The 26,667-nt window shown below is 44.6% G+C and overlaps 1 protein-coding gene across 1 annotated transcript; it reads right to left on the bottom strand.

Moving 5' to 3' along the window:
• Positions 1-1,295: 1,295 nt before the first annotated feature.
• On the bottom strand, positions 1,296-26,372 carry LOC143211921 (pickpocket protein 19-like). Its single transcript, XM_076430058.1, has 7 exons — positions 25,036-26,372; positions 21,758-22,016; positions 20,636-20,923; positions 17,190-17,459; positions 16,645-16,698; positions 16,354-16,575; positions 1,296-14,932 (listed from the first exon to the last, which is right to left on the bottom strand). Exons 1-7 carry the CDS (start codon positions 25,261-25,263, stop codon positions 14,661-14,663), a joined length of 1,593 nt encoding a protein of 530 aa, XP_076286173.1. The 5' UTR covers positions 25,264-26,372; the 3' UTR covers positions 1,296-14,660.
• Between the last annotated feature and the right edge of the window lie 295 nt (positions 26,373-26,667).

Raw genomic sequence — 26,667 nt, 5'->3', positions numbered from 1 at the left:
TATCGACGGCCGAGTCTCGAAGTTTCTCGCGCGCCGGCTAAACGAGAATTTGCGTATTCCGCAAGCAGGGTGGCAGCATCAACAGCCCACAATTACAACATCGTCATCCGCTCCAATTTACAAAATTAATTTCCGGAGTGTTATTTAGTTTTCAAGAAGCCGGGGAGACGCGGTAAGAATATTCATGACGCGGCGGTGCCGGTCGCTCCGCCATTTTAAGAAGCGAAAGAGCGGGAAGCTGCTCGGAATTTAAATGACGTGACAAGCTCGTTACAGGAAAAACAGATCGCGGATTACTTATTGATACAGCGAGAGGCTGTGGCTCGGCAGCAAAGGAGAAGAAGAGAGGCGGTCGAACGAAATTAAACTGGAAGGACGTCGGCTGGAAAAACACTGCGGGGAAAGTAGATGCCGTAAACTGGACCGGAAAACTAGTCGCTAACAAGGATCATTCCAAGGTTTGGTGAAGGGAAGGGAGGGGGGTTCGCAGACCTCGAATTTTCATAATCCTACGAGCCACCGTTGGAAACTCACACCGGGATTAAAAAAAATAATCTGGCGGGACGTTACGCCGTGAAACGCGGGAGTAATACGCGTCAAAGGCGGCCGTCCCTCGCAGCTTTTCAAAGATGAACCTCGGGGACCGTTTCACCCTCTGTCATCGGCACATTTCGGAGGTGGATGAAGTTCTGGACGCGTCTCGGAATTACGAGGACCGTCTGCACACCGCTGAACAGCAAATAGAATCGATGTAAGGGATGGGAAGAGAGACAGAGAGTCGGCGGCAACCCTCGGAACTGAAATGCGACGACCGGCAAGATGAAACGCCACGAATAATCGTCGTTTCGTACCCAGACGCCGAGGGGAAAATGTCGGACACGTAGCCAGCAGCTTCCTCGGATTCCGGAACGTATTCTGGGAACCGGTGTTCGCCCGGTAACACTGCGGTGGGGAAGTAGACTACAGATTTCTGGCCGATAGTTTATGGAGAGAATAGAATTGGGGATCGGTTCTCTATGATTTCGGAAATTTGGATGGGGAAAGTTGATTTGGTATCTTGTGGAGTTTCGGGGACCCCAACCCTCTACCTGTCTAAATTCTTCCCTGGGTCCTGGATTCGTTGCTAATGCCCTCTGCCCGGTGACTCTGAAATTCTCCCGACTAAAATTAAAGTGATTTCGAAAATTTCAGTGGGAAAAGTTGTTTTGGTGTCTTGTGGATTTTTGGACCAACCCCTCCACCTATCTAAATTCTTCCCGGGGTCCTATTTGGTTGTGAAGAAAGAAACGCAGGATTTTTGTTCCTTTGTTTTAATTGCAATCTTATACCAATAAATATTTACCTTAATTTAATGAGTTATATGTCATTTTGAAGCTTTTTTTACGCTCTATGTAATTATGCTTTTGATATTTGATTTTATTCAAATTTTCATTAAATTATTTGGCTTTTACTTCAGGTTGTCAAAACGCAATTTTCGCATTATTTTTTTTCTATGGGCACTGTGCATTCGTTGACAGTTCGCCCCATACTTCGTTGATATTCCGAGCCGCTTGAGCGGCACTTCGGCCTAGTTTAAAAAAAATAAATAAAAAATAATTTAATAAAAATCTTAAAGTAAATATTTATTGGTATAAAATTGCAATTGAAACAAAGGAACAAAGATCCTGTATTTCTTTCTTTACAACCTAATAGGTCCTTTGGTAGTGCCCTTCGTCCTGTGACTCTGAAATTCCCCGACTAAATAAAATGGTAACTTGATTTCGGAAATTTCAGTGGGGAAAGTTGATTTGGTGTCTTGTGGATTTTTGGACCAAAAAACCCCTCAATCTTCCTAAATTGTCCCCTGAATCCTTTACTAATGCCCTGTCACTCTGACATTCCCTCGATTAAATAAAACAGTAACTTTGAAGTTCCCTCGACTAAATAAAACACACTAACGCGTTTTCTGCTTGGAGGACACTCGACGCGAAGTAGCAGATCGTTTCATCGACTCCGTTCCCGCAAAGCGGCTCGCAGAGGAAATAAATACAATCTGTTGGGTAATTGCTTGCCTCTCGTCCATCACTCTCGAACGAGTCCACATTATCCGTGAGCGAACAATTATCGCGTGAGGGTGTAGAGGTTGGATATATATAGAGAGAGAGCGAGACAAAGAGAGAAAGTAGTGTTTAGTTCGATTCACCGGAGGAGAGAGTCGTGAGACAGGCCGTGACGGGTTGTTCGAGGAGAATATCGTCGAGACGGAGAACGTTCAACTGGAGAACAACAGGACTATGGAATGGGGAGGGAAGGAGAGAGAACAAGTCGACGAGAGGAAACGGACGGGCTCGCAGTTATCTGCGATCGATAGTTAAATTCAAGCTTGACTGGCTCGCTCGATCTTAATCGTGACCAGCCCCCGCGCTATTAATCGTATCCGGGTTTCACTGAAAGCTGCTGCTGCTGCTGCTTCTGCTTCGAGTCGTGACGAGATTGCCGTTTCTACAACCTGGGATACGCTGTTCACCGACGAGGACGGCGATGATCCCGCGGAACACTCGAGGCTCGGCCTTTTTAACGATTCTTCGACCAGATACCACGTAGTTCACTCTTCAAGATTTTCCTCGGATCAACACGTTCATTTATTTATTGTGTTCTTGTATTTATCGTGTCTCGTTGCTGCGCTGAGGACTTTTCACTCTTCAAGATCCAAGACTTTCCTCAGAACAAACACTCGAACACGTTAATTCATTTATTACTCTTCTCCTCATTATTAGACTATGCGACAACAAACGACAAGGTTGTCACCGGGCGTCGCGAAGAAGTCGTCGACGGCCGTGGCGGAGGCAAAAAAAGGTCCCGCGACGCGTAACCGACGACAATTCGAACACCGACATCAGTCTATGAGTTGTATAGAGAATACCGCGAGCTGTAAAATTGTCAACGTCGCTTACTGTTAATTGTAATAAATTGTCCGATTATTGTTCGCGTAGTCGAGTTAATTTGTCTCGTCCGAAGTCAACGCAAATCCATCCGCGTTGACGACCAGATCCTACAGAATTAATAGCAGTACGAGCAGTTGTTGACCATGATCTCTTCAAAGATACAAGTTGCAAACTTGAAAGTGGGATAAAAGAACAAGGAATTGTTCATGGGAAGAACCAAGCCACCCTCATTAAAGTATTTCGCTTTGTCGACGGTTCACGTCACGGGGAACGAGTTCAACCATCCCCAAAGAAGCTCGGTACGTCGTCGTTTCCGAAATTCGCTCCCGACGCGACAAGCCACGTCGAAAATACACGATTCCCGGAGACGCCTGTCGTACGTGACAATGTCGCCTCGCGTTGCACGCGACATCCGTCGGAAATGGGTGATAAAGTTGACCTGGAATAGCTATTCGATCATCCAACAAGTAGCGCCGGTTTACCTCGGTGAATAAATGTGTAGTAAAATTTCCTGTCGCCGATAATACACTCCATTTTCGCGTATGGCGATTTCATTCGATCAGCTTAACAAGTAATAACGGATGTGTCGTTTGATCGAAGATGATGAACACACACAAATCTGTCAGTGATTTTTCGGTCTGCGCAGAATAAAAATGTTCCAGCGAACTTCCCAAGTTCAGCAACGATCGCAATCAAGTTATGCTCAACTACCTTCCCGAAGTTCCCCGAGGCTCGCCTCCATTTTATGAACGATCATGGATCCAACTTTCAGACGCGGGAAATTTTTTTCTAGTCCGAACTCACCTAGAAACCATGAAGTTCAACTCTCTCTCTCTCTCTCTCTCTCTCGCGGAGTCATTACAAATTTCCCAACTTTACTGCCCGTGGAAATTCTTTTCTCCTCTAATTGATGACGTCGGGGGAATAAATGTCGCGGAACAATTTCTGGGAACTCATTGTAAAGGGGGAGAAAATATTTTTAAAACTCTGAGGAATTTACACGAATTCCGAAGATAGAAAGCGACTTCACTTTCACACTTACCGCTACCTTTGATCGCTCACACTAAATAAAATCAAACAAAATACGGCCAAGTTCATTAGCTTAGAAATACCTCTTGCAATACTGAAAAAAGCGTTTGTAAAAATTAGTTTAAAAGAACGCTACTTAATTTTTAAAGAGTTACATAGAGGTCTGAATTATTCAAACTTGGCCGCTACCTAACACCTTTTATGGCCATTGGTTTAAAAAGTAACGCCCAAGTTTGAATAATTACCTACTAATGCTGGATGATTAATGTTTTGTAAATATTGGGAGAAGATAGCATTTAACAAGTGTACGAAATTACATCTCTAAAAAACGGCTAAGTTGTTTCGTGTAAAAGGAGGTAAGTACTGTTGCACCTAGATCGAGTTCAGGGATCTGAAAGTACAGACTTCGCTCTTTACAATGAGCCTAAGTGGAATGTTTTACCATCTTTTTACACGAAGTTGCAGGAGGTTAAAGATCGGCAATTGTTGAAGGGTTCTCCAGAATCGTTCCAGGAACCGGAATCGACGAAACAGTTTTCGAGGTCCGATCTGAGCCGATCTGATCGATACTCGCGCGACCCCCGTTGATATATTCGCCGGGCGACTCTGACACGATCGAAACGATTGAATTTTCCAGGTCGCCGACGGAGATATTTCTCAAAGTTCGCGAATCTGTTGGGGAAGGAGGGTTCCAGCGGAACAAAGACCGGCACAAAGGCGGCTGCACCGACTTCCGGAACTTAAATCCTGAAGAGTTTCGACGAGACGCGGCGCCGAGCAGAGCGGAGCGGAGCGGAGCAGAGCAAGCAGAGTCGCGGCCGAATATGATTGTTAGCCGAACATCTTAAATTTCGAAGACGAGGAAACAGCGAAGAAGAAGAGAGATGGAAGAAGTAGAAAGAGAAGAAGTTCGCCTAAAGTCCGAAGCTTCGCGTCAAGCACGCCGCCGGAGCTTATAGTCTCCTTTTCAAGCACTTTATCTCCGTAGCTGAAGAGGATTGCGTCCCCCAAAGCTGCTTCCACCTTTCTTCCTAACAAGAAATATTAATTCCAACGTTTGTTTCCATTGTGCGAACGCGAACCGACTTGGCTGCGACTCCTCCACCAGTGTAATCGAATTACGTAATTAGCTGACTGTTTCCGATTTTTGTCGGGAAGAGGCGCGTGGAAATATTTCTAAATTTGCTTCCAGTCGAGTTGCGTACCACAATTAATTGGTCACTATGTTGAAAGGATTCTTTTAATGCTGGAACAGTTCATTTATTATTTGGAATTTTATTTGCACAGAGAAAAATATGCGAAATGAATTTGATAAAAATCATGCGAAATTAGGGGTAATATAAAATATTGGGATATACCAATTTGTATTGTCAAAGGGTGAACTAAATTGATACATTTTCCAAAAAATTGAATTACTGCAATACACACGAAATAAAATATATATCACAGAGAAGCAGTGACCAAACCTATTCTGAAAATTAATAAATGATTGATAAATCGTGTCTGAGATCGCGTGCCTTGACGAATTTGGAGTCGAGACGTATTCGATGTAATTGGGAGGGAAGTCTGTGGACCAGAGCGTGCAAAACCGTAACTGTGGAGCAATAGGAGGATTCAGTATCGATATCTCGAGACGTCCCCTGCCAATACGTCAGGGAAACGGAGCGGTTCGCGTTCGGGGGCAGTGAAGCATGGGCTAGCGTTGCACAAGGTATGTGCAACATTTTATATTTAAGAGCGTTCCGGCGTCTTGTATCGATGGAACGGAAGTAATATCAGCCCCGTAGTACGCGCTCGCCGGCGACGTGTAAATTGAGAGTTATGCATTTCCGCGGGTGCAACGCGCGAGCGCGAGAGCCTTGGACGTGCTCTCTCGTTGAACCGGGTACAGGAACGGCTGTACGTCCCGTCGCCCGATCCAAGAGGGCGTATATCTTGCGAACTACCGGAAATATATTGCGCCCCAAGATTTATCCGCGACTCACGCTGAAATTCGCCCATTCAATTGCCCGGGCATTTCTAATTTTTGCGGGTCGCGATATTCGATCGTGAATCGTAAACGGTGGTAGGTAAATTCGGTCATTACAATCGTAATTTTCGAGATATCATATTGGAACAAAGGTCAATTTGTAGAGGAGGCTTCAAGGAATGTGACTGTCTTTTTTTAAAATTTTTAAAACAGAAGTCACTCGAGATAGAAATTTTAATTCGAAAATTGTCAATCATGTATAATGTCAAAACGAGGTGAAATGAATTTAATCATCGTGATGCTAATTTCAGAGGTATCGTCTTGGAACAAAGCTTAAAATGTTGGAGAGATTTCGAGGAATACGGACATATTTAAAAGAAATTTTTTAACTCAATTTTATAAAGTTATTTATTAAGTCTAATTGAACTGATCTAACCACCAAAAAGAAATATATAAAAAAGGAAGAAATCCATACTGGTCCGCACTGTTTAACAACACAACAATTTTTTTTTTCAAACCGCCTCGCGATTCGTTTGAAGTTCCCGCGAGCGAATCGATCGCGCGCGTACTCACCCGTTACCGTCCGAACGCAAACAGGTATTGTTTGCAAAGCTGTCCATTTGGAAGCGGAAAAACAAATGGGGGGAACAAAGAGCGGGGGGAGGGAGGGTTTGTAAAATTCAGCGGAAATAATGACATCTTTGTAGAGCGATTGGCGTTCGCAGTGGCGCGAACAAGCGGATACGTGTCGACAGCGTTTCCGGTCCGGGCTGACCGCAGAGGAAAAAGGTTTGATTGAAATCGGGGACCGCAGCGTTGCAGTCGTTGTAAGCGATTCAACGGTTCCCAGAGAGACAGATCGGCAGTTGTCCGTCGGATATTTTCGGGATATCCGGAAACGGTCGCATTTTTGCCGTATTTGCACCGGGAGAATCGAAAAATTCATCTGTGAGCCCATCGAGGAATTTCGCTGGAAAACCAATCTCATCGGCTATCCTATTTATTTCCAGTGTATCCTGTTTTAACGTAACAATTATTAAATAACATTTGCGTTTCGTTACACGCTGTCGCTTTAAGGGTAGTAATCTTAAAATTCGCTTAATTTCGTCCGAACTTTAAGGAGTCGCAGTCGAAACATCCCTTCGGTGGAAAAATATTTTATATTTCAATGAAAGCGATTGTAATGACGGCAAAAAATTGTGAAACCGTGCGGAACCGCTCAAAGTAAAAATACGGTGGTAATATCTCATATTAAATCCTACAGAAGACGAGGGTGTCCAAACGCTCGCGAGAGGTGATGAACGACGCATTCACCGGGATTCTCACAATTCCTGGGAACGTCTGAATCAGTCGGCCCATATGTCTGGAGCGGGCCATTTCCCTCGATCTTTATGCCGTTCGAGTTTCAAATTTGAAGGGAACGCCGGCCAAATGAAACGAATCTCTGTACGTTTGCACTCCGGCGTTGTCCTAAGGATCTGGGACTTTTGACTCGGCGCCAAGGGAAACGCCTTTCGTCGACGAACGCTCGCGTCGCTCGGTTTCGTTTCGGTGTCGATAAACTTCTTCTTCGAGCCGAGAAAATTGCGAAAAATCTCCCCTCGTGTTTCTCTCTCTCTCGCGCGCACACACACGCTCACGGAACAGTCAACAATTTCTTTTCATTTGTTCGTTGTCAGAAAAGGGAGAAACGGCGCTTCGATACGAGGCGACAGCTTCTCCCTTTCTGCCCGGGCGAACTTTCTGTTTTGCAACTCTGTTTGCCCGGGACGCGTGCCACACACCGGCACGAAGTCGCCGCGTCGCGACGCTTTTTACAGAGGCCGCGTTCCATCGAGCGCGACAACAGCCAGAAATATTTTCCCGTAACACAGTTCCCGCATTTCGGCCACTCACGCTACCCGTTGCTTCGGCTTTTTTACCCGCCACGCTATTTTCTGAAATTCTGCCATTCATCCCCTGGAAAATCCACATTTTTCACGTTGATATCCACCTCGCTCATTTTACTTTCCAACCATTCACTGCTTAACAAAAGAAGACACATCCGGAGACGAATAGACGTAATTGATTAGAGAAAAATTAACTTTCGTAATACTAATCCTTTTTATAAGCTACAAATTTTCATTCTCGTTACATGTGATAAACATTGTCTGCTTGTTACTAGCATAACTTTGTTAATACTAAACATACATGCACGAAATTTTTTGTCTATATACTAGATACCATATAGATTATACCTATCCATAAAAAGAAAATCAATTTTACTCTCCCACTACACTAAAAAATTTTTTCCTCTGCACATTCTTCAGAATCTAAGCCCTACAGCGTATAGAAAGAAAATCGCCATACAGTCAAACCTGTTTTTGTGCGGTAGATAGGAACCGGAGAAAAAAAACCGCACAAAAAATATTCACAAACTTCATGAATAGCTGTAACAAATAATTTTTCACGGAAAATTTTTTTATGCGGAGGACAGGGAGCGCATAAAAAAAGTCTCACTTAGAAAATATGTCAAAGTATTACGAAAATAGTCTTCATATACTGCATAAAGAAAATCGCATAAGAAAAGACCGCACAAAAACAGGTATGACTGTATTTAAAATAAAAAATGTTAGAGGTATTCTACACCGAAGTAGGCGGATGGAGAGTGTCGCGTGGCCGCTGCAGCGTTTAATTTCCCAGCATCGGTGGCCCCGTGTTTCCCATTCGGAAACTTTAAATCTGTTTCGCGAAGAAATCCATATAACTCGCGCCCGGAAAATACGCTTTCGATTGTTAGGGAAGCACGGGGAAAAACTGAAGCGACTTTGCGATGGAGGAGGGGAGAGGGCTGCTGGAGGCTGCCGTACGTCAATGCGGCCGCCTCCAATTTTACCGACGAGATCGAACTTCAAGGACTGTGTCTTTCCAACAGAAATCCGCATGCTCTACACCGGCCGAAGATGTTTCCAATTTTTCCAGGGGAGAGAACTTTAAAGTCACTTGGAAGGGATCCAATAGCGGTACTACTACCTCTCTGCCCCATTTCAGCATTACCAACAAAGCAGCCGGGCAAACGATACTTCTTCGCTATCACGGCGCAACGGCACGCCCTTCTCCTCTCGCCCCTTGGTGGCCAGCATTTCTATAAAATAAACGGACGGGGAACAAACACCAGGCCGAACAAAAGATTTAATTTATCGCGGGAAGCGGACCCGGTCGCTCTCGAACACCGTCTTCAGCTTCTTTAGCAGCATAAGATGTACCTCGACGACTGTGTCGCTGTCAGGATATTGTATCGCGACGTTTACAATTTTTATAATATTCTTTCACTCACCTTTGCAGGAACTTTCTAAAAGTACATGGTATCTCGCAGAAGATTCGAGCAATTTTCGAATTTTCGGTGCTGCGTCACAATTTCCTGCGTCCTCAGGTTTCCGAAATATCCCGAGTTCCATTCCGCAAGGGTGACTGACCTGGTCTAGCAATATTTCGCAGACGTATGAAGGAATCGGACTCGGGAAACTGCAGCTAGCTGATGGAGAACGCAGCCAGGAATATTTCCGAAGTTCCAGCAAATATATTCAGAGTCTCATTTATTTTCTAGCTTATCTGTTAACTTTTACTTAAGAGATGAACGGAGTCTCGATGTTCCTATGGTTAGTCGGATTTTATTATTTGTAGGGACGGATCTCTCGCGTTGCCAGGGACACACACGTAATTGGGAGAGCTTGGTAGGAAGACAGGGAGAACGTGGCTCGAAAAGCGCACGGAGAGATTTTTGTCGTTTGGCGCGCAGGAGAAAAATATCCATCTCGGTAATATTGGACCGATACCGAAGAATAACTTGGCCCAGACGAGCCGGATAATCGTGTTGTCGTGGAGAAAACGAGAGGCACAGATACCGTTCCCGGGGACCCTTATCGGAGGTAATACCGAGGATGTTCCCCTCGTCCCACGAACGCCGGCGAACAGGCTCTTACCTTGCTCCCTGAATTGCTCGAGGAGAGAGAGGAGGATTTAGATAACCGCGGGACGGAAAGTTACTGCTTCGTAATTCTTCTTACATGAATATTGAATGGTACCGGGCTCTGGCTAGTGCAACGTCGTTCGGACAATCGGAAAAATCTTCCTCCCGTTAAAGAAGCTGTACGTCACCGAATTTATCTTTATAAAGTCACCGCTAGCGGAAAACGACCCGGTACATCTGCTCAGTGATCGAATCCCGATTTATTCGATGAACTCGAAATTCGTGGGAGGGGCTGAACTTTATGGGAGGCGCTAGACACGTTTGTGGGAGGAGCTAGACACATTTGTGGGAGTATCTAAGAGAAATGAGTTACGAGGATTAAATTAGTTTATGCATTAACTCATATACTTTTTTATGGGTGGATCTAATACGGCTTTGTGGGAGGAGCCAACGAAGGCGTGGGCGGGGCTAGCGAGTAAATTCGCGTTCTCCAAACAAAACACGTACCCAGACGAACTTGAAGTTCCTGCGAGGACAAACATGTCGGAGAAGTGCCAATTGTAACCGATGGCAGGGGTAGCAGCGTAGTTTAATTAACTGCATTACAGCCTCGAAATTCGAGTTGCAACGTTTTTGAAGGGAACCGCCTCCGCCTAAGGGGGTCGCTAGCAAGAAGTTCGGTTAAGTAGCGTCTCGATTGCGAGCGCGTCTCTTAGCGTAGTCATGTAATTCGGTGGCAATGCGCGCCGGGACTGAAAATACTTTGTCGCGTGTCCCGTGCACGTAGATTCTCCCTCGCATTCACCGAAATGCTCGCGCGACGCGGGCGTCACGGTGAATGATACCGTCGAGGACGTCGCGACGCCGTTCACGGGACGGGACTCCAGCGAATGTGTTCGTTCAGTCCTCGAAAACGTCCATAATGCCGTGGCTGAAATGAATTCGCCGAGGAGCTAAAAGTGCTCGTACGACGCGCCATGTTCCTCGAGCAGACGACCGAGCGTGTGCTTGCTCAAGGCTCCGCCCCCCCAACCACCACCCCTATGAACCGAGGCTTTCAACGGGGGAATTCGAAATTTCTAACGTCGACAGTCTGACGCCTGGACGGCCAACATCTATCTGACGAGTGCAGCAGGTTCTCATTTTGGCTGGATGTGTGTAAACGAACTTGGCGTGGGATCTGTTTAGTGTGACGAGGGAGTGCGGTCGTGTTACGCAAACAGATTTTCATGAAACTTGTGGGAGGGATAGTCGACATTGAAGGAGTGAAAACAACCCTCTAAGATGAGGGTATTAGACACATTTTTCAGTGCGGAGTTACAGGGTGAATCTTAATTTTATGGGCGGAACGAGAAGATTCCTGGGAGGAGCTTAGGATGTTTGTGGGAGGAGCAAAACATCTGTCCCAGATTGTGTGTTTTGCTTGACATTTTTAGGTAACATTGTTTGATACTAGATAAGATGTAATTAACAATTTCTCTTTGACAAGTAAGAAGATGCAGGCGGAAAGAACTGTAGAATTCCGGTTGTAAGTAGTAGCAGTCTGCGATAACGCGGACGGGTTCTGGGACGGTCTACAAGTTAAATCCAGGTTGATCTCGGTACGTCAGGCTCCGCGGCTGGATAAAAGTGTCAGCCACGAAGACGCGATGATCCAGTCTGGCAGTTACGGCACGCACACCCTCGTTAAAACTGTTGCGTGACTGCCAGTGCACCGTGCATGCTAACTTACGGCGAAATAATGGCTGGGGTCTACAAACGATTCGGTCAACAAGGTTGTAACTGCGAATGTGATACGGATATAAACGTCGCAGATTTACAAGATGACCAATAACGTTTCCATGATATTCTACGTGGTATCTACATTTTTGTAGATGTCCTCTATAAAAATTGAATGACGTCCGACGCACACGATTAGCGAATCGAGTAAAATACCGCGCGGGGATCATTAGAGCAAACAGGATATCATGTCGAAGCGAATCCGCAGCGAAGCAGGATTTAAAGGGTCCCGTTTGGCAGCGTCAACCGGTTGACTCCCGCTCTGTTCCAAGAAACGCTAATACGTCGATATCGGTGCCAGTTGCCGGAAGTGGCCGGGCGACGTCAACGTCGACGTCGACGAGGATGGAGGGAGGAGAGGAAGTTGAGCACGAGGGAACAAGCGGAAGAAAAAGAGGAAGAAGGAGTAGAAAGAGGAGTAAGAAGAGAGTTCCACTGTGCCCATCCTGCAGTGCGATGCGGACAGAAGTAAGGAGGTAGCTTAAGCATGCACGTCGCGCACGAACGCGAGGCCGGAAGGAAGAGGAGTAAGCAGAAAAACCGATCGTTGTCAGGGAAACGAAGGAAATCTGCATTTTGTCAAACTGTCGTAGGAAAGTTGGTGGCTGTGCCTCGAAAGGCGACCGACGCGACGGGGGTGAAAGGTGAGGACGGCGTCGGTTCCTAAGAGTGGGGGAAGAGAAAAAGAGAGAGGAACGTCGAGGGATTGTCGACGAGATGGTGGAAAAAGGAAAGAGGACGAGCCAGGGCCAGCCCCCAAGAAGGAAGCGAGAAAGTTTGGAGTAACTCTCGGGCGTGCTGTTATCTAAACCCTTCACGTACCTCTCGAGTAGTTCGGGGATGAAGGAGGATGCTTTCTTCCCCGCGCTCTGCGACGGGAATATCCGTCGAATTACTTTCGATAACGATCCCTCCGACCGTATCTTTTACCTCCGCGTCTGACGGCGACGACTTCTCGAAAGACTTCTCGAAGCCCGTCCGACCGGGAATTATGTGTCGTGATGCTGTCGAGGTGTTTACTCGATGGGAGGGGTGTTGTCTTTGGGACTGTTGCGTCCGCTGTTATTTGAAGGGTTCGATTGGATGAGCAAGAGAAATCATGGACATTTTTAAAAGCGTGATTACTTTTGTAGCTTCCACTGTGGATGTGCAAAATGAATTTTTATTTTGAGGGAGGAGCTGCACATGTTTGTGGGAGGAGCCTAGAGAAAATTGTGGGTGGAGCCAGAAAGACCGCGCAGAATTTTTCCCAACTCGAAAAACATCTTTTGAAAGTATTCGCAAGAAAAATTGTGTTCACTGAATATACAGAATAGCTTTCCCCAGGAAATAATCCAAACCCGCGAGCCCAAGGAGAGCCTTTACACGAAAGAAGATCGCGAATCTGATCGAGCAAGAAGATTGAACGCGGAAATCGGTTTTCTGCGGGGCCGCTTTCGCGCGTCCCGACAATCTTTCGCCTTCGGCGTCTTCTAAAATTCGTGCAAGATAGCACTTGGCCCCGATGTCACCTCGAAACCACTCGGAGCATCCCGCAAACGATTCGAAAGCGAAGTTCCGAAAGGTTCGCCGATTCCGCACGAAATAATGCGATACCTCTGTCGGCAACCTTAGTACCTGCTTCTTCGTCTTCTTCGGGAGAAGAGTGAGATAGGGAGAAGAGCACGGTTCGCATGCAGTTTGGGTTAAGCTGGCAGGCTGATGGTTTTAAAACCGTCTGAAAAAAGATGCCTCCGCGGAGTGTCTCCTTTCACGCTGGATAAATCTCGCGCGGCCGACAACCCGCCTGAAAGGAGATAAGCGTCCGCGAGAAAAGAACTGCTTCTCTTTCTTTTTTTCGTCTCTGTCCACAGCCCCCCGACGTAGACGAAGGCGACGTCGACGTAGACGTCGACGGACAGTGCAACTTCTCGCCTCACCCTTTGCCCCGTAGCTCCACCTCATAAATAATAAATGGCTAAATGGGGATCCGGCGGACGGCCAGTACATTTAGCTGCGTCTCAGCCGGCCGGATGTAAAGTGTTCCCACACCCCCTCTAACGGCGCGAGACGGTTTCGCGCACGATCCTCGCTCGCGGCTTCCCCATTTCCATCTACCCGCTCGTTTCCCACCATGCGAAACATCGCTCTTTCCTTATTCTTTACTGGGAGCGAAAAATCTGGCGGACTTTTGCATCGTCTTGGCGAAGAGATGTGGGCTTTCCGCGAGCCGCAAGTGGCCTCAACCCTCCAGATTTTTTGGATTTACATTATATAATAATTCTTTTAGGTTCATTGAACGAATTTGATCTTGTGGGAGGAGCTAAAGAGAATTTTTGGGTGGAGCTGAGGATGGGAGAGCCAATTAGAATCGATGGGAGGAGCCAGAGCCATGATTCATGACTCAATATTCACTTTGTTACTACAAGACGTTAATATTGATTTTTATTGTTGTACCTATCAGACACTACAGATGTTTTGTACATTTTTGACAGCTCGAACACGATGCAACGATATCAGATAATATCTAAAAATCGACGATTTCAGAATACTGACACAAATCAGGAATCTACCACTCAACGTACGAACGCAAAAATGAATTTTCAAGTTTGACAAATAATTCCGTCACGCAGATAAGGATGACACGGTAGTCGACGCGTTAACGATAGTGACCGATTGCGAGCGCGTGTGTAATCGAGTGCAGAAAACACGCGAAACGAATCGATTCGCACTCGGGCGTTTACATAATTTCGCGCGGCATCGACTGGATCGTTATCGTTCCGCGTGAGCGTCGCGAACCGGTGTTTCGCGGCCGTGATTACCGTCTAGCTTCTATTTGCAGTAAAAAACGGGATTGTTACGCGGGAATCGATGCTTCTTACCTTCTCTAGCTTCTTGCTCGATTTCGTTTCTCCCCGGGTCTCTCGTTCTCGCCGTTCGCCATCGAGAAGCTCGCCGATAAATCGCGGAGTAATGGTAATCGCGAGCCGCTTAAAAACTCGACTCGTCCCCGGAAGCTGGGCTGGTTGGCTCAGTATCTGTTCAAATTCGATTTCACCGTGGCGTAATTCACTAAAATCGGGAGCCTCCTCGGTCTCGGTTTTACTGGGCCGTAATCCGGAATGGGCAATGCGAGCAGCGACGGAGGAGGACCGACTAACTTCTTCCTTCTGGATCGAGCATGCTCCTCCGAACGACACGATGCCAGGTAAGAGAACACCATAACCGTCAGGTAGTAGACGAGCTCGATCAGGCTGAGCAACGAGCCGCCGAGAAACAAGCCGATTATCCCGCCGAAAGACACTGCAAAAGAGAGATTGAACTGCGATCTGAATCTACATCGATTCTCTCTTGGCTACGAAAAGTAGTCCTGAGATTATGCGATCAACCGAAATTGTATTAGGGCATTTCCCTCAATCCTCTTGTTCATGTTAATCCATTGCACTCGGTAATTGTAAAAAGACAAATTGAACAATTTTTTCAATTTAGTTTTATTCAAATTTTGATAGACAGCTGTCGCAGTCGAAAAATGTCCAAGAGGAGTTAAAAAGGAGGCACTGAAAAAATAATTTTATCAGCGGCATTTCCGTGGAAATATTTGTGGTACTTTAAGTTCCATAGCCTCCCGAAGCATCTATTTAATTTAAATCAATTCCCCGTTTACTCTGGCGATGTATAAAAATAAGTATGAAGCCAATTTCCTTGAAATTTCCCGAGGTTACTCCGGAAACCATGATCCACCTCGAGTAATAAATTCAAGCTCTCAGATTAAAATTTCATATTTTTTTCATAGCGAAAAGTTGATCGAGAGCCTCGTGCTGAAGTTTACCATACTTCTTGAACCGTGCTCGTTTGTGGAATTTTGACTTCCCGTCCAACTCTGCCGACTACGGAAGACGCTTTGAAGCAGATTAAATATCTTCCGTCATATTCACTTCAGAAATAACCGTAACTTGATTAAAAAAATAGCATAATTATAAATGAAATTATTCCATGGAGTGGTTGTCTACTGTCGAAAAATTAATTCGCATCGCTACTCCCAGTTACCGGTTAAAGCGTTCACGGGCGACACAAAAGCAAAGTTTTCGCGATCCTCGGACTCCGGGAACCACGGCCAAAGAAATGCAAATCGCCGGCGAATCGGATTGCAGATTTTCTGTCTTGAATGAACGCGGCTGTCGTATTCTTCGCGAGAACAACGCCGGCTAGATTCGGATATTTGAATATGAATTCGATTCAGCCGGCCAAAGTGGTGTGTATCCAGCAATTTAGCGGCAAATTCGAGGCTTTACGACCGCCATCTTGATATCCCGAATGAATAGATCCTTTTCTTTCATTTAATACCTAATTCGTTCAATGGAGCCCCCTCGATGCAAAAATTCTCCGTGAAAAGACCGGCAAATTTAAAACACCGATTACGATGAAACAACTATTTGAAAAATTAATTTCAATCTTTCAAATAAATGCTTCCACTTATATCATTTCCTTTTCTTAAATATTTAATAGACTTTGAAACGCAATTTAATTTCTTGAGGAAAAGTATATATTTAAAAAAATCCACGCCTATACAAAATATTCTAATTAACTCTTCAAAAGTAGCGTGAAATAAATGAGATAAAAATGATGAGAACTGCAGCAGAGGAAAAATCAGAGTTTCCGCGTCGAATGCTACGTTGCAGGGGTTGTCGGTGGACGTGTAACACGATAAATCGTTGCATAATTACCGAGAAAATTGAGGCGAGTGTAGACCAGGTCCATCTTGTAGCGGAAGTTCGTCTGGCTGGAGAAATGGACGTCCAGCGTGATGTCCAGCGACTGGTACATCCTCACCGCTGCCAAGTGGGGCGTGTAGATGTTATAGTCGCAGCCTGGCGGACAGTTGCAGACCACTGCATCCTTGTCATCCGCCTCTTCCTCTTCCGTGAAGATATTATCTCTATACAGGTCTTGCGCGGTGTTCGAACATTACAATTAGCGAATCCTTTCACTACGTCTGAACGAGCTATCATTCTTACCGTTGTGATCGGACAGGCAGAGAAAATCGGATATGTTGCATTCGCGAGTCGAGGCTGGAAAACATTCATCACATAATTAATCAGAGATCAATTTCATTGATGTGGGAAATTGTACACAGTGAATTGAGTCTTTCATATCATTCTGTTGGTTCTTTACGATATGAAAGTGTTGTGGGTTGAAATAAATCTGTTGATTTTGGAATTAAAATTGCTTCGAGTGCATTTTCAATCACCTCAGAAATTGTACACAGTGAATTGAGTCTTTTATATTTTTCTGTTGGTTCTTTGTGAAATGAAAATGTGGATTGAAATCTGTTGATTTTGGAATTAAAATTGCTTCGAGTGCATTTTCAATCATCTCAGAAATTGTACATACACAGTGAATTGATTCTCTTATATTTTTCTGTTAGTTCTTTATGAAACGAAAATGTTGTAGGATGAAATAAATCTGTTGATTTTGTAATTAAAAGTGCTTCGAGTGCAATGATTTTAGTTTATTGTTGGTTATATAAAACTAGCTGAGAAGGATGCAAAGGGGTACGTACTTGCAGGAAACATGAAGGACGGATTGCACCCACACTGTTCAATGGCATGATTCTGCTTGCAAAATGATATGCAGGTGTCCTGAGCGTACAGCATCTTGGGCTTGTGTCTGCAAGGTGCCCTGCTCTCGTCCATGTCCAGAATCGATTGAGTCGCGAAACCAGAGATGCAATCGAACGATATGGTGGTCAGAGAGTTCGTCGGGATCACTCGTCCGTTGTTGGGCCACACTCTCGGGTCGTCCAGCATGAATAAAACACCGTCCGACTCTCCTGGAAAGTTTCGAAAATATTTCCGAAAGCTGATACCTATTCAAATCGAGCGGAGATGATTGCCCACAGTCCCTTCCATCCCCACAATACCTCCATTGCTACCATTGTTGGAACTGCAAAGATGCTTAGCAATAGTTGCCCCATTTATGTATACTTCTATCATTCATGAAAATCTTCGGAATGAATATGCACAATTTTATTTTTTGAAGAAAAATTAGTCCCAGTTCTAAGTTGCTTTTAAAAATTTATATTGAATTACATGGACAAAAATGTTCGAGCACGTCCATCCACCAGCATTCTTTTAAAAAATTCTGAAACTCGACAATTTTTTCAAATGATACCACTGGAAGGACGTTTCCGAAAATTTTTGTCCCTGTACTCAATGTCCGAGGTATCCTACAAGAATGTTTCCACTAAAAATAGAAATAGGAAGTAGAAGTAAAAATGTCTATTCGTGTGTGAGGGAGACTGTAAAATCTTAACGATCAAATAAACGAGTGACCATCCCCGAGGATGTCCCGTATATTGACGGAGTGTTACGTCATAGGCCACTATCTTTCACGGGCGTTAACTTCCTATTCGCACTGCTCGCGTCGGTGTACAGCTCTCGAAGCCATCGAGGATGAGCAACACGGTCGAGTTCGCTGGACGATCTCGGGCCATTAATTTCCCACAACGGTTATCTTTATTCGCGAGTAATAAAACGTCAGCGACGTTCGGTCGGTGCAGCGCCTTTCGTCAGCCCTTTGTCGGTGTTCGCAATATCTCTTGTAATCCGGAACGGTGGTTTCAAAGTCGTGGAAACTCGACAAAGGTGAACAATGTCGAAAGGGCTTCGAACAGCCGTCAAATCGTAGAGTCACCAGTCGAGTCGAGTTTCCGTGTCACCGCTAGAGGAAGAAAGAGAAATGATCGGAAAGGATCGAAAGAGAGGAGGAGAAGAAGAAGAAGAAGAAAGAGTTTCGTGAAGTACTCCCAGATTTTTCTGGGTATAAAATGCGAAAAGGCGACGCAAGGACGACGAAAGGACCCTAAGTTCGCGGTGGAATGGAGCGGCGGATAGAACGCGCGGCGATCTCCGAGGGAAATTGTCGACGGGCGGAGGAAGTTTTACGGGAGTTCGACGGAAACGACGGTCATACTTGGCCGACTCAATGGGTATTCAGTCATCAAAGTGGTAACTTCGGGATCACGTGACCAGCCGCAGCAAATTCCAAGTAATTTAACTGCGCGCACGCCGAGAAATTTCGAGCGATCGGCTCCTCGAGAACGGCGCGGCGACCTCCTGCACAATCGACACGCGAGTCCTTCCTTCCTTCCTCTTCGGGCTCGACTATTTCAATCCCGGGGGCCAATCGATTTTACAATTTACCCCCAATTCTTTCCTCCACCCCTCCGCGCGCCGTAACTCGCCGATAACTTGTCGACTTCCGATTTTATTCGCCATTCGCGCGCGAATTACGTCCATTCTAATTGCGATGCGTCCACGGGAATGACAATTATGGTTTCTTCTGACCACTGGATTTTTTGATTTAGTGCAAAAATTCCCAAATGCTGTCGTTCTCAATTCTATACAATTATTCTCGTTTCTATAAATTATGTAGCAGCTTGCAAACATTGTCTATCTTCCATAGAGATCCATATTAATCATGGTTAAATCTTCTGCTGAAAAATGTTTTATTGCTTCGAGAAACTAATTCTCGATTCCGCGTTTAATCAGGACGTATCCGGCGCGGGTAACGAGACACTGGAAATTATGTGCGGACGCGAAAGACGAAGAGAGAGAGAGAGGGAAAAAATATGCGCGCGGCAGAAGGGCGCGTTATTTACAGACGGCTAAATCTGCGTTAAACAACGTCGCTTCCGCGAGACGCCATTCGTCCGGAGAATACGGTTCGTTTATCAACGTTGTTTCGCAGCCGGACGCCGCCGCGGGGAATTTTTCAAGGATAACCGCCAAGACGTCCGCCGAGACGTCCGCCGAGAGTCACTACGCAGACATCGCGGACATAAAATTAAATGGCACCTGCCGGAGAATATTATGCGTCCCCCTCCACAACCCCCGGAATACCGAGCCCTATTCGTCCGGGGAGTATGAATTCTGATGAATTTCTTATCGGCGGTAATTGACATGGTTCTATGCGCGGGAACTGCTCCTCGTCGAAAATAATCGTTCCGAGACGGCACATCTCCGGAAGAATAAATGTTTTAATACCTGTACTACGATGGCCATTGTCTGCATTGCAATTGCAATTTTATTTCCACAATTTAGGAACAAATTATTACTTGCCCGGTTTAAGTAATAATTCTGTCGGTACTGTTGGTTATTCTTGGCTGAAAATAATCATTTTGAGACAACAGATCTCTGGATGAATAACTGTTTCAACAATTGTATTATAATTGTGATCGCGATTTTCTTTGTCATGAATTTATAAAGAAGCTATTTCCCGCAGTTTAAGTAATAATTCTGTCGATTGTTCCGTGCTGGAAATAATTATTTCGTGACATTCTATCCCCCCGAAGAATGACTGTGTGTTAGTAATTGTATTATACGGACATCGTATGCATTATAATTTCAATTTTATGCCATGAATTTATTAATTATATGAAAACAGTTGAACTAATAATTGCGCTTTTGACCATTCCCGTCCGAATTCACTTAATTCATTCTCGTCGTTTCACCAACGAATTCTGACAATCAATGTTTTATACATCCAGAGAGCAATTAGTCGGAAATAATAGTTGTGTAAAGGAGTCGAGTATTCGAAATAAGGTCTAATTGTTTTCGTAATTATACTGTATTTATCGGAATTTATTGGGAAATACATTTCGACGATCAATCACGGAACCCAACGTTTATGCTTCGCAAATCATTTTGACATTGAAATGGCAGAGACACAAATATCCAAAACCCCCAAATAAGTAATAAATTATCTAAATGAGATAAGTTACAATTCAAAATTTGTGTGTTCAATACCGACGCGAGTAGATGTCTGATGTTTTTCCGGCTCCGAGACCGTGAAACAGAGGATCGTCTGTGGCCAGAGTATCAAGACCCGAGGATAGTGATCCATAAACCGTGTCCGAGACGCAACAGTCTCTGGAACACAATCTCTGGACGCTTGGTAAGATGGAGTTCCAGTTGCAGTTCGAGTTTCAGATGCGAGGATACTCACGCGAATCCGGTGGCTTGGTCACGTTCGCCATTCGAGCGGTGACCCTGAGGCCGCTCCAGGCACCATAGCTGGTCGCTCTGCGGGGACGTTGCTCATGGTAGCCGTGGTACTTCCGTCTGTTCCCCGTCTCTGCCAGCTGAGAATTGAACGAGTAACAAAACCCGTACTCAGTCTTCTGGAGCTCGAAGATCTCGCAGCAGTCGCGGAACGCGTTTCGCCACCAGCAGTGCACCAACAGCTGGGAACAGCTGGGCACTACTCTCAGCAGTACATCTGTCACGTTCAGCTCTGCAACAGCAGCCATCAAATCAAACTTGGAAACACATTTGCATAGTTAAGTAAACTGGAATCAAATACACTCATCAAAAGTGCCATTTTGCTAATTTGCTACTTCTTGATCGTACTTTCAAGGTCTTCTCGATTAAGCAACGGACAATAAAATTAGATGAGAAAAGTGCTGCCTCTAGAGGCGTCTGAATCATTCCGCTGCAACTATACTCCACGGACCTCCAGGATGTTTTAACGATTCCAGAACGGCGACGGCATGGGTGGCGGACTCGTATAATTCAGTGAAATAAAGAGGACCGCACTAAATGTTGCGGCTCGAGAAAAAGTGGGCGGTGGCTTTTCTGGAGGGTTCTATTTATGCCGGTGCATTTGCATGAAAGTCCCGGAGACGGCGGTGTCCTTATTAAACGTTTTTCAGCGTCCGTTGCGAAACGTCGCCGCGGGATATCGTCCACGGGGACGAATTAAAATTTACCGATCGAATCGAGTCTGTGGCAGAAATTCAACTAGATTGAAAAACGAAATGAAATTCCGTTGCATAACGAAACTCTCGGAGGAATATGCGTCGCTATACCGGAGACAGATATCGGTTTCTAGAGCGGGTTGGCCTTGGACGACCTTGAAGGGGTCGCGAGCCGATTCTTAAATTCTATATAACATGTTACGAAGCCTCTAAAAAACGGCTAAGTTGTTTCGTGTAAAAGGAGTTAGTGCGAGAACTTGGCTGGTGCACTACCGTGCAACCTAGATTTTACAGTCCGGAATTGGTTTTCTGATTCGCTTGTAAGAGTCCGCTGTAAATGAAAAATGGCAGAATTTGCAAGTTCCACGTACCAGTCAGTCCATCGAGGCGTCGAAGCTTCAAAAACTCGAACACTTGGAAATCACCGAAGCTAATGACAGAAAGCTGCACCATGACGTCCCGGAAGGTCTTCAGGGTCTGATGATCGGTATTATTCGGAAAAATCAGTTTCTCCAGCTCGACCAGCTTGTTCCAATCGACGCGATCGCTCGGACAGAGAGTGACGCTCGGGAACGGGACGCTGGATATCCGGTGATGCATCGAATCGATCCCGATGGACGTCGGCGCTTCCTAAAACCGATTGTACATCCACCCCCTCGCGAATCAGTTCTGACTAAACGGATATCCTCGAATATGCAGATTTTCCATTATTCGACAGGGTGCCTCAGTCGTCGAGTAAATGAATATTCTAAATAAACAATTGACCTCGCGCGCGCGCGCGCGCACCGTCGCGCGTCGCGTCGTCTCGTCCCGTAATTGAATAGCGAATCGTGTTTGCCCGTCGAGAACCGCCATCGCGTGCGGACAGCCTTTTTAAACTTTCACAGGGATATCCGGCGATACGTCAATTAACGGGACACCCCGAGACACCGGATCGGCCCCGGCTAATGAATCACCGCGATTGATCTGGCCGACCATTTTTTACCCGTTTTTTATTTCTGTTTCGCGTTTGTTTTCTGATCAGCCGTGAAGTTCCGGGGCGACGAGCCAGGGGCGGCTTCCGGTCTCGTGCGTTCGTCCGAACGCGTCGCTGTGCTTTATATTTAATCTCGGCTGTGTAATAAATAATTGCCGTTCTCGATCGCTGTATTTCGTAATGCTGAAAAAAAATTCGCAATTCGTCGGAAAAATTAGAGATAGTTGAAACATGTAATACAAGTAAAAAGTATTTGATAAAATGTGATTGTTCAGTCAGTGAATCATCGTATTATTTTTTTTTTTAATGCAGAACCATCTTGTACGAATAGAATGGAAGATTCTTCGAAGAGACTGCTTAAGTAAACAGCGTTTAATAAAATTTGTTTGCTCGACGAGACCATGACCCACACGCAAAGCCTCGAATGAAGTAGAAGCTAATTACGACGGGGAAGGGTTTTTGCAAGATAAAGAATATTAAATCAGTGTTGAACTTTGCGGAACTTTGTATCTCGCTGAAAATTCTACCGATCGTTATAGACTGCGGACGATTATGCAAATTCGCGTCCTTAAAGTTTTCAATTGATGAAAACTGTTATCAGATAAGAAGTTACCGGCTCGATAAAAACTTTCTTTTACAGAGTTATTAAATTTATGGTTCTACGAGATTTCGGTTGGGCTTCGTAAAAATTTTTTACTTTAAGGGAAGAAGAAGAAGTTCGAAGTCGCGATAAATGGATGAAGAGATCACAGTCTATTTATCTTGTTACAGAAAGTAGAATCGGTGTGTAATGAGCAGACGAGGCAAGGGGAGTGAGAGCTATTCAATTGCGAGAGTATCCGAGGAATATTTAAATTCGATTTCCTTCGAGCTGCAACTAAGTTTGCGCCCGGGAGTTTCTGAACAGCTTGTCTAATTAATATTGCAATAGTTTAACGACGGGGGACCGGCTTCCGGACAGTTGCAGGTCAGGGTTGAAAGCAATTACAGTATCAATTATGCTCCGTGGATCGGTTACAAGAAGCGAAACAATGTTGCACCTGCTTTACTACTGGATCGTGATTCTTTGTAGAATTCGCCAGTTTGCGACTTCGTTATTCTATTCATGATTCAATTCACACCTTCTTTAATTAAATTTTATTTTTAATTATAGCAGTTAAAATGCGTGATGAATCAATTAATACTTGAAGCACATATTTTCTAATTTTACTACGCAGAAACAAATATTTGAATAATTTATTTGTTAATGTTACTACGGAGCATTAACAAATATTTGAGCAACTTATTTTGTAGTTTCACCGTGGGCAATTAACAAACATTTGAGTTGCATTTCCCGTAGCTGTACCACGAAGAATTTTCAAATATTTGAGCGAGGTTTTCCTCGTTTTTCTAGCAAGCAATTTTCTCGTTCGCCAAATAAATGATTTCCCTGTTTTACGCAGTCCAGTTGCGAATATAAAAATGTCTTGCACCACGAGTCAATCAAAATCGATGAATTAAAAACTCGTTGTTGTAACGTTATTACATTTACGAAAAAAAATGTATATATCAATATCTATTGAATGGGCGTCGGTATGGAATCAATAAAACGTCGATACACGTTTATTAATTTCAAACATTGTCATCGGTCGTCTCTCGTTACAATTTCAAAATATTTACAAACAATATCACACTTCGTTTCGTGCATAACTGAACCGGAATGGAATCAAACTGATACAATAAAAAATTGGCTGCGGAACTTTGTGCAAATTTCTCATCAATCATTTCGCAGAATTCGACGCGAGGAAAAATTTATTGCGCTGATTTCGGTACGTGGTTCGCGATCAAAATGATAATTAAAATACTTTTCGCTGTTTATGCACATGTTCTAGTCATTCTGGAAAAGCTGGGGCCTCTATACAACCGTAAAAACATGTTGACGATTATTTCTCGATTAGTAAATCATTTTTAACAGAATTCTTAGTATTACACGACGAGGCTAAAAAATAAGGGACACTGATAGTGTCCACTTTGATTCTTTTTCTTATTACTAACAATAAAAAAAAACTTTTTGAAAACCACGCTTATAATTAAAATGCACTAAAAAGGAGAAAATAATTTTTTCCCTGGTTCTCCATGAAATACCGAATCCAGTTAAATTATTCATATTTTTCTCCAAAATTTTAAGCAATTCGTTCAAAATTTCTTCGGTTGTAAAATTCGTGCCGGAATAGATAGAAAAATTTAATATTTTAAATAAATTCATAACATTTTAACTATAAAAATAAAAGCGTGGAGCGCCCACGACGATTACGTCAATATAGTTCAGCGCTCCACGCTTTTATTTTTATAGTTAAAATATTATGATTTTATTTAAATTATAACGGAAGAAATTTTGAACTAATTGCTTAAAATTTTATTAATCATTTATTTTCTGCTTTTTAGTGCATTTTAATGCAAGCATGGCTTTTAAAAAGTTTTTTGTATATACTTTATTTTCTACTTTTATTGTCATCGGAAGCAAAGTGTGTATACAAAATTTCAGCAAGATTGGACTATGGGAAGAGGTTTAATATTAGCGATTACAAGATTTGACGCATACAACAGCACGGCAAGTTAATATAAGCGTGGTAAAGAGAGACATGTTTCAAACAAAACTTGTAGAGCATAGAACGAACTACAATTAACACTCACTTGAACCTTCTCGGTGAGATACCACATGGACAGCACGGTGAAGACTGCGTGAACGGCGAAGATGAGGAACCAAAGGAACCGTTCGATCCCATGAAGCTCAGGATCGACGACATATCTGAGCCCGTGGAAGGTCGCATTGGTGCAATAGACTCGCACCACTCTTAGCACAGTCTCCATCCGCTTGATCCTCCGATTCTTCCCGAGATTCGGTTTGATCCAGGCCAGCATCCTTTCAGGACAACCCGAGGACCGAGGTCCTTTGGCGAAAGGAGGAGACGACGACGCGCCCGCGGACCTCTATTTTTCCCTTTGTCATTCAAATTCCGCAGACCGAGCCCGCTTTGTTAAATTTCACAGCGTCCATCCCCCCACTCCCCCTTTCGGCACCGGTGGCTCATCCGGCGGCCCTTTGTTCCCCGGAGCGAGACCGGATCTCTGCTTTTTCTGCAAATTCGTTGGATAATTATTATCGAACTTCTGTTCTTTGACGCAGGCCCTGATATAGAGGGATCGAGGAATATTTGCCAGACATAGCGGGCGTCTAGAATCCTGGGGACAAATATTCGATTCAACCTTATGGAACCTCGGATCAAGGATTATAAGCCGGAATGTGTTCTACAAACTTAGGAGAATTCTTGCCATTCTGATGGCTTGAGGATTGAATTTATTTTTTGAGGATAAAGGACGCTGCCGTAAATTGTACCTAAGTATCGTGGATTTTCGTTGTAAATATTTATTGTGCACGTGGAAGCTCAGTGGATGGATGCACAGTTTAAAAAGTGAGCGGGAGGTGTTCGACTGGTTGGTTCGCGAGGTGCCATTAGGGTTGTGTGCGGGCAGGATCGCAGGATTCGGGTGCACGGCGCGGAATAAACGCATCCTTGCTCCCGTCTCCGTTTCCGTCGGCTGGCGTGTTAACGGGCGGCACGTTCATCATCAATAACAAGCCCGAGGCAAGTGAGCCAGATCCTAGCTGCATACTGATTCCTGTAACCGCGTCGAGACGGCACGAGGCGCCAAGGACTACGATTCACCCTAAACGCGCCCCATCTTCGGGCTAGCTCTTTGATTCGAAAACTCCCAAAAATGTGAACCGGGAAGAGTTCAAATCAGGAACACCGTGAAATTGTCTTTCGAGTCATCAATGCTTCAGGATTAGATAAACGTCATAAAATCTTGAAAATAAATAAATGAAGGGTAAACTTTACTTTACCGGACTCAATATTTGTGCCTTTCTCCTATAAATTATGATGTATTTGGTACGTAATCCAGTAGATTTGTACCCGGCGCGGCTGCAGATCGAAGTTTCTTAAAGTTGAGCAATCTGCAGTGTTTTTGACAGGTTAGGGCGCCGCCATATTGTCTTGTAGTGACGACCGCGAGTCGCTTACCGAGCAGAACCTAATCACAACCAACTCGGTAAGCGTCGCGCGACCGTCACTACCAATATGGTGGCGCCCTTACCTGACAAAAACACTGTAGATTGCTCAACTTTAAGCAAGCATAGCTCCTGAACCATTGATTCCACAGGATCGAAACTTCGATCCTCCTTTGCACCCGCGCCGGGTACAAATCTACTGGATTACATACCAAATACATCATAAATAGGAGAAAGTAAAGAGCAGCCTAAAT

The sequence above is a fragment of the Lasioglossum baleicum genome, chromosome 9 (genome assembly GCF_051020765.1).
Source record: "Lasioglossum baleicum chromosome 9, iyLasBale1, whole genome shotgun sequence".
Lineage (NCBI taxonomy): Eukaryota > Metazoa > Arthropoda > Insecta > Hymenoptera > Halictidae > Lasioglossum > Lasioglossum baleicum.
Note: the sequence above shows the minus strand (reverse complement) of the source record. Positions and strands in the feature narration are given on the sequence as shown.

Coding starts and splice junctions, on each gene's coding strand:
- LOC143211921 (XM_076430058.1), bottom strand. CDS start 25,263: ATGCTGGCCTGGATCAAACCGAATCTCGGGAAGAATCGGAGGATCAAG. Junction 22,017..25,035: donor ATCTCACCGAGAAGGTTCAA/GTGAGTGTTAAT, acceptor AATCGGTTTTAG/GAAGCGCCGACGTCCATCGG. Junction 14,933..16,353: donor CACTCGCCTCAATTTTCTCG/GTAATTATGCAA, acceptor TCTCTTTTGCAG/TGTCTTTCGGCGGGATAATC.